The sequence below is a fragment of the Drosophila pseudoobscura genome, chromosome X (genome assembly GCF_009870125.1).
Source record: "Drosophila pseudoobscura strain MV-25-SWS-2005 chromosome X, UCI_Dpse_MV25, whole genome shotgun sequence".
In the NCBI taxonomy this organism is placed as follows: Eukaryota; Metazoa; Arthropoda; class Insecta; order Diptera; family Drosophilidae; genus Drosophila; species Drosophila pseudoobscura.
The window spans coordinates 39287892-39305516 of record NC_046683.1 but is presented as its reverse complement, the minus strand read 5'-3'; the positions used below and the strand labels follow the sequence as shown (position 1 = coordinate 39305516).

The following is a 17625-nucleotide window of genomic DNA, read 5'->3' as shown; positions in this document are numbered from 1 at the left end:
AATATGCAAAATGGAAGCAGCAGACAGCCGTAGAAATACCAATGGAAATCCCAAACAACAATCCCTAACACTAAGAACTAACATAATTTTCATATTTTCTGTAAACTTTGGTAGTATTTAGCGTATTACACATCCGTTCCCCTGCTTGGTGGCAGCTTTCGCTGGCTCTTCCTGTCGCAGTAACCTTATACCCCCAACCATCTGTACCTCTTGATCGAATGGTTATCGATGTGTTTTCACGCATCGATTAACACCGAAAAAACAAGTAGAAGAACACCTGTTGGAGGGTGAATCATTGCACGCATCGATGGCTTCATTAGGTGCCAAAAAAACACACACACACACACAGAGGGAGGAGCCTCTGCCTCTGCCTCTGCCTCTCTACTACCACATTTTGGTATTCATTCAGTGAGAAAATGTCGTTGTATGACTTCCGTTTGAGGCTTCAGGGGGCATCAGGCGACATTGGGGGCGACAAAAAACGGGCAAAAGGAAGTCGTCTCAGAGTCATTAACAGATCCGACAGGCCCCTGACCTCTCTGGAGTGTCTCTGGGATGCAAGGGTCGAAGACAAGCGAAAGGCTGGTCCAAAGCGAGAGATCTTGGACATGTATTTTGCAAACATCGGAGATCTAAGGATAGAAATGTACTGTACTGGGGTTTTTGAACAAAAGGGAGATGTAGAGGATAAAAAGAAATCTGAAATATCTGAATGAAATAAACGCCGTGACTAAATGGTGTGGAAATAATTCAAGGATGGAAACGAGGAAGGGATGAAATGTTGCAATGCATGAAGCATGCAATTTATGAACGAAACTATTTATGGGATAAAAGGACGGGCAGGCAGATCGAAATGGCAAGAAAATAAGTATAAATAAAGTTGTAGATATCAATAATTATCGATTATTCATGGTTGTACAGATAAGGATATAAAAACGAAACAATAAATGAGGATTGCTGTAGATAAAATGATATAGATGCAGTTATTAAACAGATAGGAAGAACCAAAAGTGTCAAAAAATTCGATTCTATCTATATACATATGTATATATTCATGACAAAATGGATAGCCGTATCCCAGAGTGAAAGGTAATAAGTTTAAACTATAGACACATCGGTTATTTCCCGATGCTAGGCATTTAAAGTACAGTCCTCGCCAGAAAACTTATAAATAGCTGCAGATGTTCTCCTAATTGGCTTCGAACAAAACGCTTCTGCCCGAGAATGACCCTCGGGGGAGGCATGCCCAGGAAAAGCATTTCCTCAAAGAAGTTCCCAGAAGATATATCCGCCGCCCCACCCGTGAATATCCGTCCGATTCTGGCGAAAACTGAATAATTAATAAATCTAGAAACAATTTAATGGGGCCACAGCACGCGCTCCGCATCTAACGCGGGGAGGGTCGGTGCGAGGGGGGCCGGGATAAATGGCCCGGGCGCATGCCAAATGTTGCATGCACCATGGGCACCCTCCTGCAACCCTCCCTCCGCCACCTCCCGTTCTCAGTCCGGCTGTCGTTAGACTACATCAAAATTTTCCGCCTATTTGTTTGCAACAAACAGAATTAAACAAAAACAATCATAAAGACAAAAATAACCAGTGGAACGGAGACGGGGGACAGAGGGGTGAGTGTATGTGTGGCATGTGGCACTCCTTTGTGTTGCAGCCACCTCTGCCTGCCACTCCGGCAGTGCGCCTCTCCCTCTGGGGCTGTCGTTAAAGCGGCACGCGTCGGAAATCAAATGCTAACCAGCGAATGAGAGTAGGAATCCTGTCTCTTTCTCCCCTAGGCACCTTTTAGACGACGGCAAATTTATTGTTCCCGTTATTGTTAACGGTACTCTTCCCCCTTCAGCTACCCACTCTCTCTCTATCTCTATCTGTCTCTCTCTGGCAGGCATTGTGCAGCGGCAATTACGTTTATTAGCGATTGAGAGGATGAAGAACGACAGAGAATGATGTCAGCGCGTAATGGAGCAGCACCCCTCGGCTATTTTGAGAATAGATGCAGAAAGCGAGAGCGAGAGAGTGGAGAGATAGTGCAAAGAGACCAGGAGCATAAGAAGAGATTCAGGATTCCCGCACTCCTATCTTGTGTCCACCGGTAATGCAGCAGCGCCCATCGGTATTATAACCCATACCAGAATTGGGCCAACAGTAGCAAATCATTCATTCCACAAATATAATCCTCATGCAGGAGCAGGGCCTAGATGGATGCCCAATCGATAAATGGAATCCTCCTGCCTGATCGCATCAGAAATGCCCTTCGACTGCGTGTGGAGAGGATTAGGCCAAAACTGCAGACTCAAATTCACAGTTGCCCGAGGCTATTGAGGAAAACAATTGAATGGGGAAGGAAACTTTTCCCAGCCATTGAATTACAGAACAGAACCCCCGAAAGCCCAGACAGACATGCAGACAGAGCAAGACATGGTTTTTGGGGGAAAACTGAATCATCCGGAGAACTTAATCATCAGATGCCTGTCTTCCTGCAGTGTTGCAATGCTCTCGCTTTCGGGTGTTTTATGCGTTTTACTTGGAATTTGGGCAGCAGGAGCTTAAGGCAACACTAAAGCAGGGGCACAGCCAAAGCATTCCATAAGTTTCGGAGGAAGCCAAGAGGAGGAGAGAGTAGAGGAGCAAGCAGCCGAGCGAAGGGCAGAGTGAATAATTTGTTGCACCAAAAAAGGCCTCAAATCTCAACGAAACATGAAAGTTTCTGCCAATAAAATACCTCGAATGTCTGTCGTCTACCGACGGTAAGCCATCATCGGCTTTAAAGTCCTCGGGTTAACAGCAGCTACTTCGCTCTCTCTCTCTGCTCTGGGAGCAGGTACGACCGTACATCGTTAATCTTGAGTGTCCGCCTTGTCAATCCGTTTGCTGAGTCAGTTTGCTGCATTCTTGGATTATTAATGGGTTAAGCTAATTATGGACAATCTTCACTGCCGCAACTCTTCCTCCTCCCCTCTCTCCCCTCCCCAACCCCCCTCTCGCTGTGAGTCAGAGTCCTGGAGGAGTCATAAACACAGACACCATGAGTACCCAAGGAGTAACAATCAATTTGAAATTCATTCCAATACATTTGCTGCTCAAATTATGCATGACAAATGCTTAAAAGTTCATGACTGAAATGCAAACACACACAAACACAAACAAATGGGCACACAAACAAGGGGTCTAGGAAGAGGGGAGGCGAAGAGCATGACGGAGGCAGAGAGAAGAGAGGCGAGGAGAGGCGAGGCGAGGCCAGACGACTGAAGGAAAGAGTGGGAAAGAGCTTTTGCTTGACCGTTTTTCGCAGGCTTCGTCTGCTGTTACTTTTGCCCGTCTTCTTTTTATACCCTGTAAAGCGAAGCGAAGAGTTTTCTTGTGACACGCGTCATGCGGCAGTGCTTCTTGGGTTTTTTCGTTCGCGGCTTGGTGTAAAAAACATCAATATTGAAAGGTATCTACACATTCGGATCATCTCGGTAAGATGTTACTTTTGCTGCATTCCCTTTCGTTGTTGTTGTAGCGAATGGGCATGTGAAAAATTGCCATAAAATTATGAAAATTTACGCTAAACTATGCCCCAACCCACGGGAGTGAGGAGTGGGGAATGGGGAGTGGAGAGGTGGGGATGTGGAGGGACGCCAGCTCTCCCATGGATCGCACAGCCAAGTTGGCGGCCACGCGGCTGAAAAGTTTTTAGCCAACTTTTGTGGAATGGGATAATAATGATGACGGTGGAAGCGGCTAAGCAGCTAAGCGGCTCAGGCCAAAAGGAGATGCTTGAAGAGTGAGCGGTAGAGCGGTAGAGGGAGAGCCGGCAGCCAAAAGCCAAAAGGAGTTTGCCGAACTAGTTCATTGTTCAAGTCGCGGAACTACATAAGTAGTTTACGAAAACTTTTCACCGAGAAGAAGTTGCACCAGATGGTTTTTGCTTTATGCGTATTGTTTATATGATTACCGAGGGCATTTTTTGATACTGAAATTTGCTAGCGTTTACTGCGAGAACTAGTTCATTTTGGGGTTTCCTATTGAAGTATTTGCAGAGTCGGAAGATGGGCTAGTGCACATACATATGATTGATTTTGCATCATTAATTTATCTTTTAGCAAGAACTTTTTATGTGCCTAATGACCATTTGTTCTTCCTGTGATCCACGCCCCTTCTTGGTCTCTTCCCCTCCTCCCTAAAAGGAAAGAGGAACATCCAGAGAAGGACAAAGAAGAGCGAAAAACAATTTGTAGTCGACGTTTAATTTGCTTCCCCCTTGGAGTCACCTTGTTGATACCCTTTACACCATGATCGGCAAGATACCTGTTCATTGCCTTGCACACGAATCATCATACCTCATACCTCATACCCTACCCTTTCCCCTTCACAGCGCAGCGCAACGGAATCGAGCATCAGCAGAGGCACCGACAGCAACAGAGGTAAACGTTGATAATGACGCTGAGAGCCACTGCGCGAAGAGAGACAAGGAGACAGAGAGACGGAGAGAGCGCAGCAGCACACCGTAACACCATATGAATGTGATTGAAGGTGTGTGCATCCCAGGCAGCGACTGGAGCGTGACAGCAGGCGGCAGCGGCAGAGGTGCCAGCAGAGCAGATTGGAGTGCAAGAAGCAGAGTGGCAGCAGAGGGGCAGCAGAGCCGAGGTGCACTGCTGGCAGAGGAGCGGTTTATTTGGTTAAATGAAGAAAATTGCCAAAAGAAGCGGAAGACGAAAAGTGGAAAGGGTTTAGGGGGAGTGCTGGTACTGGTCCTGGGTATCGTATGCTTGCACTCTTTTCCACTTCTGCTTGTTTTTGTAATGCTCTCTGCCGCTCCTCTGCCGCTGATAGCCGCGGCTTAATGGTGGGAACAAAAAAATATACCAACAACCACGGTAGATAAGTGCTGAAGGATGCAGATGAGTGGGAGACCGAAGGATGGGGTTTATGGGGCGTGAGTGGGAGGGAGACAATTTGCAGTGTGTGGGAAACCTAATGAGTGATGCCATGACGGCAAGAGATGTCGGGAGGCGTCGTTGAGGCTGGAAGGGAAGGACTATGCGAAACAAAATGCAATTGGAAAGGTAATCAAAAAGGAGAGCTCGAATGGAATTCATTCGTCGCACAATTGGCATCCACCGTCGCCTGCTGGAATATTCAACGCGATCCACACACTCTACAGTCTCTATGGATCATACATACATATGTACATACATACATATATGCTAGGCACCAAATCAACATTTGGGTCCACTATACCACTCTCCTTTGGTCCACTCTGATTCACTTTAGATCCATTGAGGTTAAGAATTAAGGTTAAGCGAAACTGGATCAAGATTCGTATGCAATCCAAATGGAAATCCCATTTGACCCAACAACTGGGACTCCACTTCAGGACTCTCTCCACAGAGCAGGAGAATAAAGGTGCCCCTTTCAGTGTGGCCAGAGGACTCAAAAGTACACTTGAAAAATGCGAAATAGAAAAAGAAAATTGATTAAACGAACTCCAGGTCCGTTTCTAGAGACAGAGAGACAGAGAGAGAACAAAAGGCAAACGAGGAGACAAAGAAATGAATGAACGAAAGAGGTAGGGGAAAAGAGGGCAGGAGACAAAGAAGAGTACAGTAGAGAGAGAGGCAGAGACAGAGGCAGAGGCAGAGACAGAGGCAGAGGAAGAAAGAATGAAAGGACACACCAGAAGTCAGAAATGAAGGTGGGGGCACTGGTCATGCACTTTGCATTACCAATTAGAAGACCCAGACGGACGGGACAGATGGACGCACAGACGGAACGGGACAGAAGGTAACAAAATTGACAATTGACGCCGCAATCAGGCGGCAGAGGGAGGCACACACACACACACACACATGAGGGAGGGACAGTTGCAGGGTTGCAAAGGAGACTGAAGGCGACACGGGGTACAGGCGGCCGGGCAGGCATAGGGTTGCCGTCCGTCGTCTCTCATTGTTATGCAATTGCAATGATGGGGCAAGAGTCAATTAAAAACATTCAACCCTCCATCGAAACACAAGGGAAAGGAGAGGAGAGGAAGGCAGAGGTAGAGTCCAGGCCTAGACCATTTCGGATTACGGCCAAAGGCGGGAACGGCAGGCTGAGGCGGAGGCGGAGGCGTATATCAATGACCTTTCCTCCTGCACTGCCTGCTCCCTGCTGCATGCCACATGTGGAATGGGGGGACTGGCAGTAAGACATAATCCAATTAGCAATTAGTTGTGTATGCCCCTGTCGTCATCGTCATCGGGTTACCTGTGTGTGCTGCCTCACAGATGGTTCCACATGCCGCATACGGAATGCGGCGTGCAACGGCAGGTAGAATCCCAAATCGAATGGAATCGAGTCGAATCGAAAGAATGAGGAATGAAAAACAGCAGAAACCCCCCCTCCATCCCATCCCTATCCTCCTCCCGTGTCTTATAACTCAATTTGGAGGCCAGAGTACGACATCGGACGTCCATTTGATGAGGCAACGCACGTCGGCCGAACATGGCCTGAGGCACGGCAGAGGGAGAGGGAAGGGCGAGAAGGAGGAAACTTCCTGCCACCGGCAGCAGACGATCCAAACTATCAACCATCAATGGAACCTCGAGAAAGAAGTCACCTTTATCATCTAAGGCTCTTTTTAGCCCTCTTTCCTTCAGGAATCTCTTGAGATCCATGATGTACATATGTATCTTTTAGGTGCATCTTTGATGACAAATATATCTCTCACTTTTCATAAAAATCCTATTTGTAGTGGCCCTAACCAAATGCAGAAATTCAGAAATAATCATAATGTTTTGTGCGTTACGAGAAGGCGGGAAGGACTGGAAGTAGGCTAAGAGCTATGTATATTGCCTAAGGGTATTGTTGGGAAAGCTGGGACTCTTTCCTTCGTATATTTATGTACATTGTGTGGTCGTTTTTTGTGTTATCATTCCTTATATTGCAGATTTCGGTGAGGATCGGTCGGTATAGTGGTGTTAAGAATGGCATATAGAATATTCACTGCTACAATATTTTATTCCTGGTGACCAGCAGGTCTCCAGAGAGGATTCTTCTGTGCAAAGAGTCGGGTAAGTAGCTTGACGTCTGCATTCTCTAGAGAAATTTAGGTTATCTCTTAAGGATGGGAATTGGGAACCATGCGGGCCCTCACCGTTGTCTTTGATTTGGTTGATTCGATCGCCGTAGACATACATGAGGTTGTATTTTGGTTGCATTTTTATTTAAAATTCATTCATCATTCTATTCAAAATGGGAAAACGAGAAAGAAAAAGAAAATTTCTTTAGGCGTCTCTTCGCTCTCTCTTTCTATCTATTCCTCACTCCGACTTTCCTTCATTGTCTCTCCCTCTGTCCCATTGTTTTGCGCCTCCCGGGCGTGGGGGATTATGCGGGCTTAACCCGTCACTGCCCCGCGGGCGCCAGTGCATTTCCCCTCCTCTCTCTCTGTCACTCTCTGTGGTTGATTGTTCACACAAATTCAATTCAATTCTTTTTCTCATTTCTCGTGTTTTCCCTCTTATTCGATAATTATGGTATCTTTCAGTCGCTCTTTCACTCTCTCTAGCCCCCTTCGTCCTCCCCTCACTCCCTGTCGCTCACTCTCTCTCTCTTTCTTTCTGCACCAGTGGCACAGATCATTTAAGCGCTGTCTAAGCGTGAAAGCCTCAACTTCGATGCTGATTTGATTTCAGTCTAACGAGAAGGAGATCTAATGTTTCTATCAGCAGCCACACTAACATATTTTAGTGTAGTTTTCTCCTAAATTGAATCGATTTCTATTCCTTTGCACTTTTTACGCGCCATGCAGCAGCACTCCTCGGTCGCTGGGGCTGCACTTCTGCCTGGAATCTGCGACTGGAATGCAAATGTAATCAATATATGAAGCTTAAATGGGACATGGAAAACCCATCCCACTCCGCCTGCCTCGTTTGGCCAACAGTTTTCCTGCAGGAGGAAATTTCTCACTGAAATGTTTCCATTTCCCTTTCCCTCCCACCCCCCTTCGATGAGGAGCGTAGTAAATTTGTTAATTAGGAAAAAGACTCATTTTGGATCGGGCCCTCTCTTTCTAAAAATCAAGACGGGCATTGAGATAAAGATGCTACAGACACAAAGATACAAATGTATCTTCTGGCTGTCCCGCCTGTGGGGGCCAGGAAGGCACTTGAGTCCTGCTTTTGTTTTCCTACCGCGGCGCGGCGCTTAATCCAAAAATGTTTTGTTTTATTAATTAAAGAGAATGCAAAGCTCTTTTGAGCCAACGGATAGAACTGGGATGGGGAGGGGACGGGGACGAGGACGAGGACGATGACGAGGAGGAGGAGGGGGTTTACTTGGATTAAAATTAAAACAAGTAGAAAAGATTAGCATATTTGATAGACGAAGATAAAGATACTCTTAACAAAAGGCATCCGATAGAATATATTTTGATTGAATGTTTCCACGAAAATGTCTCAAAATCTATAAGGCATATCCACAAAATAAGGGATTCGGTTTGTTAGTATTGTATGAACCTTTGGGGAATATACTTTCAAATTTCGAAGGGAACTTCCTTGGAAACTGCAGTGGAAAGAGAGTCTTTAAAGAAGTCTTCAAATCTATTCCTTCTTTTCAGAACCACCTTCATGTATTTTTATTATACAGTCTTAATGAAACATGAGTTATATTATCGAGAAAGCGAGAATTTTCAATCACAAAGATTTATCTAGATATATGGTTCCCTGCATTATTTTCTTAGCTCCAGAAGAATCGTATTATTTAAAAATATTTTGCCATATTTAAGCTTCTTTTGGTCCAGATCATAAATATACATATGTATGTATGTATGTATATTTTTATGGATCGGAAATTGAATATGCTCTGTCCAAGCGGAAGGGTATTTTTTAACAAATCGCAGAACAGAAGCGGAAGAACATTGCAGAACAAAGCGAAAATAGAGGATGAAAGGGGGGAGAGAGAAGAGGCAAGTGCAGAAGAACGGAGTGGCCTAAAGAGAGCAGGAGCGATGCGATAGAGAGAAACAAGAAGCAACCATTTCTTTCTTCGTTTTCTACGCACAAAATCCGCAGACGTTTTTTTTTTTGTATTTTATTTTATTTTTTTTCAACATAATTGGAATTTCCTTTTTCCTGTTGCTTCGTTTTCTTGTACCCCCTTCATTCTCAAGCTCTCTCTCTGTCTCTCTCTGACTCTTACTCTCTTATTTTGTATACTGCTTCTGTGTGTCTTGCACATCGTTCCTTGTGTCTTGTTGTCAAGTGGCACACAACTGCGAAGAAACTCAAGAGGTTTCTTGCCCCACCGCTTGTCCACTCACTGACTCTGACTCTACCTCTCCCTCTCCCTGTCTCTTGCACCTGAGAGATTCCCCACTTAAGAGACAGAGAGAGGGAGAGGGAGTCTGTTTCTTGAGAACTGGAAACTGGAATTGAGAGATGGGCAGCAGAAGATTTCGGAACAGGGAACATCATCATCATGTGGACTGTATTGCAAAAGACTTCACGCGCAAGTACAGTGCGTGCCATAAGTCCATAAATACTTGGATCTTGAGAGGACATACATACATATAGGACTAGATCTTTACAGGAAACTAAAAAAACATCTCAGAATTTCTTTTAAAAATTACTAAAAATTCCATTAAACTTCCAATTTATTTTTACAGTCCCCATTTCTCCAAAAGCTGTCCCCATTTTTATACCCACGAAACGCACTGTGGCGAGCATTAAAAAATGTGACAGTGAATGGAGAGAGGCGGTAGAAGCGCCATCCATTAACTATATACTATGACTAACTGACAATTTTCCTGTCAGACAGACGTCAATCCTTTTTCACTCTCCTCCTTCTCTGGGGAAAAGCGCCTCACAAATTAAGCTGGTTTTTCGGTGGCTTTTGCTAATTAGGGACTGTCCCCTCGATGAGGCACTCTCCTTCTTGGCAGGCAGGCAGGCAGGCGGGCAGGCGGGCAGCCTGTCGAACAAAGACTGCTTTCCTCCAAGAAAATTGCAAGAGAAAACATCAAAACAAAGCCTCCACTTCTTGAGAAAGACAGCAGGCCATCAATTGGAGCAAAGTGAGAGAGAGAGCTCTGAGAAAGACCACAAAAGAGAGGAGAATTTCTGTAAAATACAGATCTTTAAAGTTCATCGCGGAATTCCAGTACGAAACTCAAACCGAGAGACACTCTCGAACGACGCAAAACTTTAAAGGTGTCAGGTTTTCAAAAGTAAGAAGATTCTTCCCTACAGCTAAGACTTTTGGAGGGGAAAACACGCCCAAAGGTTACCGCCCATTCTCTGGATGTTTTTGTCGATCGTTCAAACCTTCTCTAACTGAAAGCCTTAATTCCCTCTTTGTTTTGTGGCTGGAGAAAAGGCACGCATTGATCGGCTCTTCCTCTCTGTGAGTCATGATTCCATGACGCTGGCTTTTCTCTTCGTTGCAAGTTCTTTTTCTTCCGCGTCTCTAAATCCCACAGAAAGGGGGGCAAGCAGCAGTGTTAATTAATTTTAACTTTGTTGCTGTTTTTAGAAACTCCCAAAAAGTGTGGAGTCTGAGGTCTGTTTTTTTTCCCCCCCTCTAAAAAACCGGATGCGTTAATTGCTTGGGAAGTCTGTTTTTCTCTGAGAGAAGTTACTGCACCCCTCTACAGACGGGAGAAAGTGGGTCTCAGGGCAGCGGCAGACGAGTCATCATTCGCCCTCCAGTTCTTTGATGATTCTAATGCTTTCTTTGGCCTGGCGACTTTCAATCCCTCTCGTCCGTGATCACAAGATATTCTCTATGTGCCGCAAACGGTGACTCCAAACCAAGACAGCATTGTTGACAGCATTGTTTTCTCTGAAATAATCCTGGTCTATCGAAAAACCTGCACCGCCACATACAGGAGCTGCAGCGCAGGCCCTTTGGGGGTTTTTCCACAACTGGCGGCACCTACCATGGGGATTATTTGACGTGGCCATTGATCAATATTTTCAGATAAGCGGTATCTACATGTCCATTCGAAATAAGAATCCCATAAGGATGCCCACTTAAGGTGTCCCCCAGCTTCTAAGCCTCTTTAACAGCACTGAGGCAATCGTTTCAAGAGTGTATTCCAATACTTATCACCTTCTGTTGGTTTCAATGTATTCCTGGTGCCATATTCTCTAGTTCCTCCGCTATTATCATGAAAAGTAGTTTTGGAGTAGTATCTTAATCTCTGTGGTTTTCAGTTTAAGGTACGACATGAGGTCTGGGTAGGTTCCACGAATGTGAAATCTGTTTCTGGGGGTTCCATAAATGTGAGATCTAATTTTCTCCCATGGCAACATCTCTCGCTTGTTGCGCAATCTTTAGAATCATGTGTTTGTCCAGCGCTTCGTGTTTGTTTTTATGAGACCGCCAGTCAGGTGATGCCTTGCCTGACTTTCAAAATGTGTCTGTAAATTGTATCCGTGTTCTGTCTGTAATTCCCCCAAAAAACTTACGATTCCTACGAGTAGCGCATCTCTCTCCAGAGCCTCGCAGCTTAGACAAATATTGACTATAGAATTTTCGTTTGAGATTGCGATAAGGTGGGATTTCATTATACATATTTCTGGGTGTTTTTTCTGCATTTGGGATGTTGTTTTGGGATACGACTACGCTAGGTCAGTATTTGCGTAGCGTTTGCCTCACGGTCAGGCGGCATGCGGCATGCGGCAATCAGACAATCAGGTAACGAGAAAATGCTCAGGTACACCTCGGGCAATTTGTGGGGATTATAGCCCGTCCTTCCATCTGTCTGTTACTTTAAATAAACACCCAAATCGTGCAAGAATAAAATGCTGATAAGAGAGTGACTAGTATTTTGGCCAGGTTTCCAGTTTCCAAATGCTATATCTTTATCACTTGTGATGGAAAATTGTCGACTTCTAGGTATTGTATACTTTGTAATTTATCCATTGTTCAGTCAAGTTTCAATTCGATTGTTTAATGAAAAGAGTCACAAGGGGGTGTCTGTGTATATTCGCTGTGTTCATATATGTAGATCATCATAATGTAGATTTGAGTGGAATTTGAATGAAATCAGAGAAAAACCTTAACAATTTAAGCGTAATCGAAAGATTTCCACCTTTTGTTGCATGTTTTTTGCTGGTGCTGGTGTAACTTCAACTTCTAATTATAAATGGCGGGAATATGTGTGGACTGCAAGTCCATTTGTGGAACGTATTTACTCACCTATTAGCGAGCAGCTGCACAGCAGCAGCGTTGCCCAGACAAGGGGCAGAGACGGCGTCCGCAGAGGTTCTCCCATTTTGTTGTTCTTTCTTCCTTCTTGTTCTTCTTCGGTGTCCCTTCCACTTGTTTTCCTTGTTTTTTTGTTCGCTAGCACAACGTTTAGTCAAATTTTTGGCTCCACAGGAAAAAAAATGTTGAAAAAATTACAGTTTTTTCTGTTAATGTGGATTTTGTTGTTGCGTGTGGATCTGCAAGAAACAAAAGAGAGTGAGAGAGAGAAGCAAGAGCCAAGGGTTAAGCAGTGACAAATCATTTGATATTTTAAAAGATGCAAAACGCAGTGTTAGGTTTTTACCAAATGCCAAATGTTGGCCTTTTAACTTCTATAAATGAATGAGGGAGGGACGCGGGGATTAACGCTGCGTCACACACGAGCAATTCGATTGCAGAGAGCGAGATAGCAGCAGCGCCGACAGCGACCGCAACAGCAGTCAAAGAAGAGAATAACTTGTCCACACATGTGTGTGAGTGTGTTCGTGTGTGCTTTGTCTTGGCAGCAGGTTTCTTCCAAGGTACCATGCCATACAAGGGTGAGGCACTGCTTAAACGCTCCAAAAGTGCACTGGAAATGCCTCACGCTCATATTCAGGTTCATATACAATATACGCTGCAATTTTGTTCTTTGCAGTCGCTGACGCCGCGCGCTGCTTCTACTTCTGCCTCTGCTATGGCCTGTCTGTTCTTTTTTGACGTCGGCGTCGCTGCCACTTCGGCCAGTTTTGTAACGGAAATTACTCTCTGCAGTCGAAACACGTCGCACGGGAAGCGGCAGAGGAAGGGGATAATAAGGGTGGGAGCTAGAGACCTGCAGCGCATATTTAACAGTAAAAATGTTTTGGCATTTTTTCTCTTAATAAAAAAATATACAATTTCCAATAAATTATATTGTCTTTATTTCTCTCTCTATCTTGATCTTTATCTGTTATCTGTTGCTGGTGCCCTCTCTCACTCGCGCTTATCGAAAGCGGGAGAGAGCGCACCTTCGATTAGCGGCTTTGTTTGCTGTCTGTTTGGCGATAAGGCGGCTTTGATTCTCTCGCTCTCTCCCACTCATTAGAATTGTCCTTGTGAAAAGAGAGCGGGAGACAGGTGCCCCTTACTCCATCTCCTCCTCCCTCAAAAGGTTCCTCCAGGCAACGCGATGTGTGTCTGCCGTTGCTGGAGCGGCCAATCGATATTTTTATTTAGCCTTGTTACTAGAGGACCCGTTCAATCGATACTTGGGGCAGGCCTAGGCACCGCTCAAAAGACGGGGTTCCCTTCTAACGCTTGAAAATTACGAAATATAACAAAATATTCACAAAGTAAACAAAAAAATAATATATACCGCTTATTAAGAAAAGGGGAAACTTTTGTCACAGAATACAGCGTGGTGGGGAGGGGTGCAAAATCTGTTCATTAAAGTTGAAAACTTTTCCCTTGATATTTGAGAATTATTAATGCGGATTTCAAATTATTGGATTCTTGACTTTTTTGAAGACTTTGAAATAAGAAAAGGTAACCCTTACTCGAAGAATGTAGGGGTATATTAGACTTGTGATGAAAGTAGATGCGTGTAACACGCAGAAGGAAGCGTTTTCGACCCCTTAAAGTATATATATTCTTGATCAGCATCGATTGCCAAGCCGATTGAGCCATGTCTGGCCGTCCGTCTTGTTTGACACCTAGTTCTCAGAGAATGTAAGAGCTAGAGCAAAATTATTCTGTGTGCCGGCTCCTATGATATAACACTGAATTAAGATTGCCGGAAACTGGATCAGGTCGGATCAGGTCGCCTTCTACGCGCTTACTCATTCTTTCTCTCCCTATCTCACACTCTATCCCGTTCAGTGTGCTTACTCTCTAGTTCGAATATTATCATAAACATGGCCCCAAGCCGAAGTTTGATAACCGCGAATGGCAGAACAAGAGGCGACTTTGCAACATGACGCGCGACAATGTTTTCATGGTCCAAACCAAATTCTTGCAGTGTCAAAATTTCATTGAAATCATTCTAAGGGAATTAGGGTTCCACCCGAAAAGGCATTGAATACATCCATAAGGCTCAATGGGTAGCATTTTACACTTTTAAGAAACTCAAAATTTCAGGAAAATTAAAAAACATCCGAAATAAAATTTTGTTGAGCCTTTTGCTACTAATATTCAATAATAACTTTGTTCTAAAAATCCAGAAATTATAATTCATTTTCGCAATGTTTTCCCCCACAGTAAAAAAGATTAATAGAATATTAAGATCCTAATTGAAATGGAGCTCAAACCGAAAAGAACCTATAATTTAATTGCTTGTTGCATCAAAAAGTTGCAAGAAATTTGTAAAAAAGATTAACATTGAGGCAACGGCAACATTCAACGACAGTTTTCCCTTCTTTTTCTCGTCATTAAATAAGAAAAATCACATTTGGGAAGTTTGGAAACATTTTAGTGCTGCACAGAAAAGGCACAAATTTGATTTGAAAATTGGATGATATGCCGCCGCCCCATGCCGCCGCCTATCCCTCCAGTGTGTGTGTGTGGAGCACACACAAGTTTTGGCAGTGCTGCTGCTCCTTCGTTGCAGGAATTGCACGATGCAGGAGTCCTGCGGTTGAGGTTCTCTTGCCCTCATATTCATATATCGAATTAGTTGCGGGGACAAAAAGGATACAAGTAAAAGTTTTGCACACAACGGAGAATCAGGACTCTTCGGTAGGGGCATGACAATGATAATGGAACAATTTCCATCATCATCATCAACAGCGGATATCTCAGATATCTCGAGATATCACGGGATATCCCTTGCTACAGTTCAGATTACTGAAATTGATAGGAAAAATAAAATGATTGGAATTTTTTGTATCGGTGAAAAGAAATTTCAGTTTGGTTTTTGAATAACTATCCCTTATAGATGTCTGCATCAAATATAAATAAAAAAATCTCTCAGATTCTAGGCAGAAGAAATATCCAGTGGAATTCATGGATCCAAAAGTGGGTTTTTCTTCAAATCTATTTTGAAATATTTCTATTAAAATTTTAAAAATTGTTCTACTTTTTTTTTAGGTTAAAATTGGATACTAAAACTTAAACAACGGATTCCTTAAAGATACATTAATCTTTTCTTTTATTTAAGGCGTTTATGATCAAAATATTTCATTGTTTTTTGTATAAAAAGCAACGAAACTTTGAAGACTTTACTAAATTATGATTTAATACTAATTTTCATAGTATCAAATTTAAGAATATATTTCAATGGATTTGTAGATCTTTTTGATGGTTTGTATTATAATTTTTTTCATTTAATTATTTAATAAAAAACCCATAAAAATCAACCAGAATATTAGTTCCAATATTAATTATTCTTTTTAAATACTATGCTACGTAATTTTCCCTTTAGGGAATAATTCGTCTCTTGTTCGTCAAAATAATCGCGGAACAAGTTTCCAAGCAACATACATACATATGTAGCTCGAGACCTCTTCAATTAAACGTGTGTACGTGTATATGTATGTATGTATGTACTTGTACTTTTTATATGAATGTTTTGGATTAAATAAAACGTTTTTGGATTGTACTTCTCGTACAATCTGCTGCTACCTTTTCCAATATACAATTAAGTGAATTTGTTCAGAATTTCAGCAAAAATAACATAAAAACTGTGGCTTTGAAGAGGCTTCCCTCAAACTACGGCACCAAAACACAAATTGATTAAATAAATATCGATTTATATTTTAAATTGCTCTACCACTTCCACCACAATCTACTCACATCGAATCATTATTTCAGTGGTTCAAAGAGGTATTGCCTATTGGGATACTTCATCTGTTAAATGACTTCGTTTTCTACTCTATAGCAACTGTCTACACAATTTAATTAAGATTTCTCTAAAAGACCTTATATTTTACGAATTGAATTGGAATCACCATTGGAATTTTAATTTTAATAATATTTCCCTTAATCTACAGGGCATTGGGTTTCGGAATACTTCTTCTGTCGGTTTTCTTTGTATATTTCCCTATCTGCTGAATATTGAAAGAAAAAAGAAAAACGATTTCAGCAAAAAGACTATAGAAACTACGGTTTTAACGACGTTTTCGTTTGCGAAATACTTTCTTCCAGTCAGATTCTACCACTCGTAGAACAAACGAATTTGAATATTATATCAGTGAAAGTACCATAGGAACTACTAAGTTCGGCTTGTATAAATATTTCTTAAAAAGTTCACTTTATTTATAGCTTTTCGTCCTTCCCTAACGATTGCCTCCAAATGCCAGTTGACTGACTTTTAGCGCCCAGTGTGTGACTCAACAAAAAGTTGGAAAAAAACAAAGCAACAAAACACTAACAAAAGCGGTATAGGTGTGTGTGTCGGACGGCGGCGTCAGAAGCGGCGCGCGGACCGGGCCCAAACCTGTTTTTTTATTATTTGTGTTTTTTGTGTTTTTCTTGGGTAATTTTTGTTGTTGTTCGAAGGTTTTTCTCTGCGTTTTGAATGCACATTTTTCCAAAGCATAGCATAACAATAACATAACCGATTTTCCTGACACCAAAAAACTGATAAAAAAAAATTAAGCTACTGCGGGGCACGTGACTCAACACCCATAATAATAATTGTGCAAACATGCCAACAGCGAAAAGCGTGCGTGAGACAGAGAGGGAGATACACTTTAGAATTTGTCACAAAAAAAAACAGCAACAGAAATGCCACCAGCGTTTATTTTTGGCCTAAAAAATAGGGAACTCTCGAGGAATTTTCATGGTTTTTTGTATTTTATTTTATTACCAATTTTGTTGTAATTGTTTTAACTGTTTCACACATGCACACACTGTGTGCGGTACGCGACACTCACTCGCACACACACGAACGCGACGGCAGAGGCGCGAACGCGGGACCGGTGGAGAGAGGGAGAGGTAAAATTCCGGAAATTGTTTATATTAATATCGTTGATATTTTTATGAGCTGGATATATTATTTCCAAATCGTAACGCAAACGGAACTTTCTCAGAACGCATGCCACAAGAGAGGCGCCACAATATTAATGTTGTTTCGGTGGCCGCGGTCGTTTTGCTTGTGCCGTTACAAATTTCAAAGATTGAGGCGGCAAGGCCGTTTCTTTCAAATACGCCCGCCCGCAGATGTTGCCGGTGCTTGAAATGTTGCTCGGCCACATGTAGCTACAGCATGGATGTTGCAATGAAAAAGAACTGTACTGACATCAGGGTAACGTGGACAAGGCTTGTAAACCTTTACATCACATTGCCAATCCAAGACGGTGTGGTGATATACGTATAATCTTGTAGTGTTGCTGGGCCTTTTTTCCACGTTGTCCATACCTTAACATGGCCCAGAGGTTCGAGTCGAGATTCAAGTTTTCTTAGCAAGTTCGATCAAGACGAAGAGAGCTG

The 17625-nt window shown here is 42.9% G+C and overlaps 1 protein-coding gene across 7 annotated transcripts in view; it reads right to left on the bottom strand.

The window, feature by feature from the left end:
* Positions 1-17361, bottom strand: part of Fas2 (fasciclin 2) — an 80042-nt gene extending 62681 nt beyond the window's left edge. For 3 of the 7 annotated variants that reach the window (XM_001354442.4, XM_015186876.2, XM_033384320.1), the window contains exons 1-2: positions 17003-17360; positions 12187-12434 (exon numbers count right to left, since the gene is read on the bottom strand). In XM_001354442.4, coding sequence (XP_001354478.2) covers positions 12187-12262 — 76 coding nt within the window. In that variant the 5' untranslated portion in view covers positions 12263-12434; positions 17003-17360. Of the gene's footprint in view, positions 1-12186; positions 12435-17002 lie in introns of all 7 variants that reach the window. The other 4 variants (XM_033384319.1, XM_015186877.2, XM_015186878.2 and 1 more) reach the window with 2 other exon arrangements.
* Between the last annotated feature and the right edge of the window lie 264 nt (positions 17362-17625).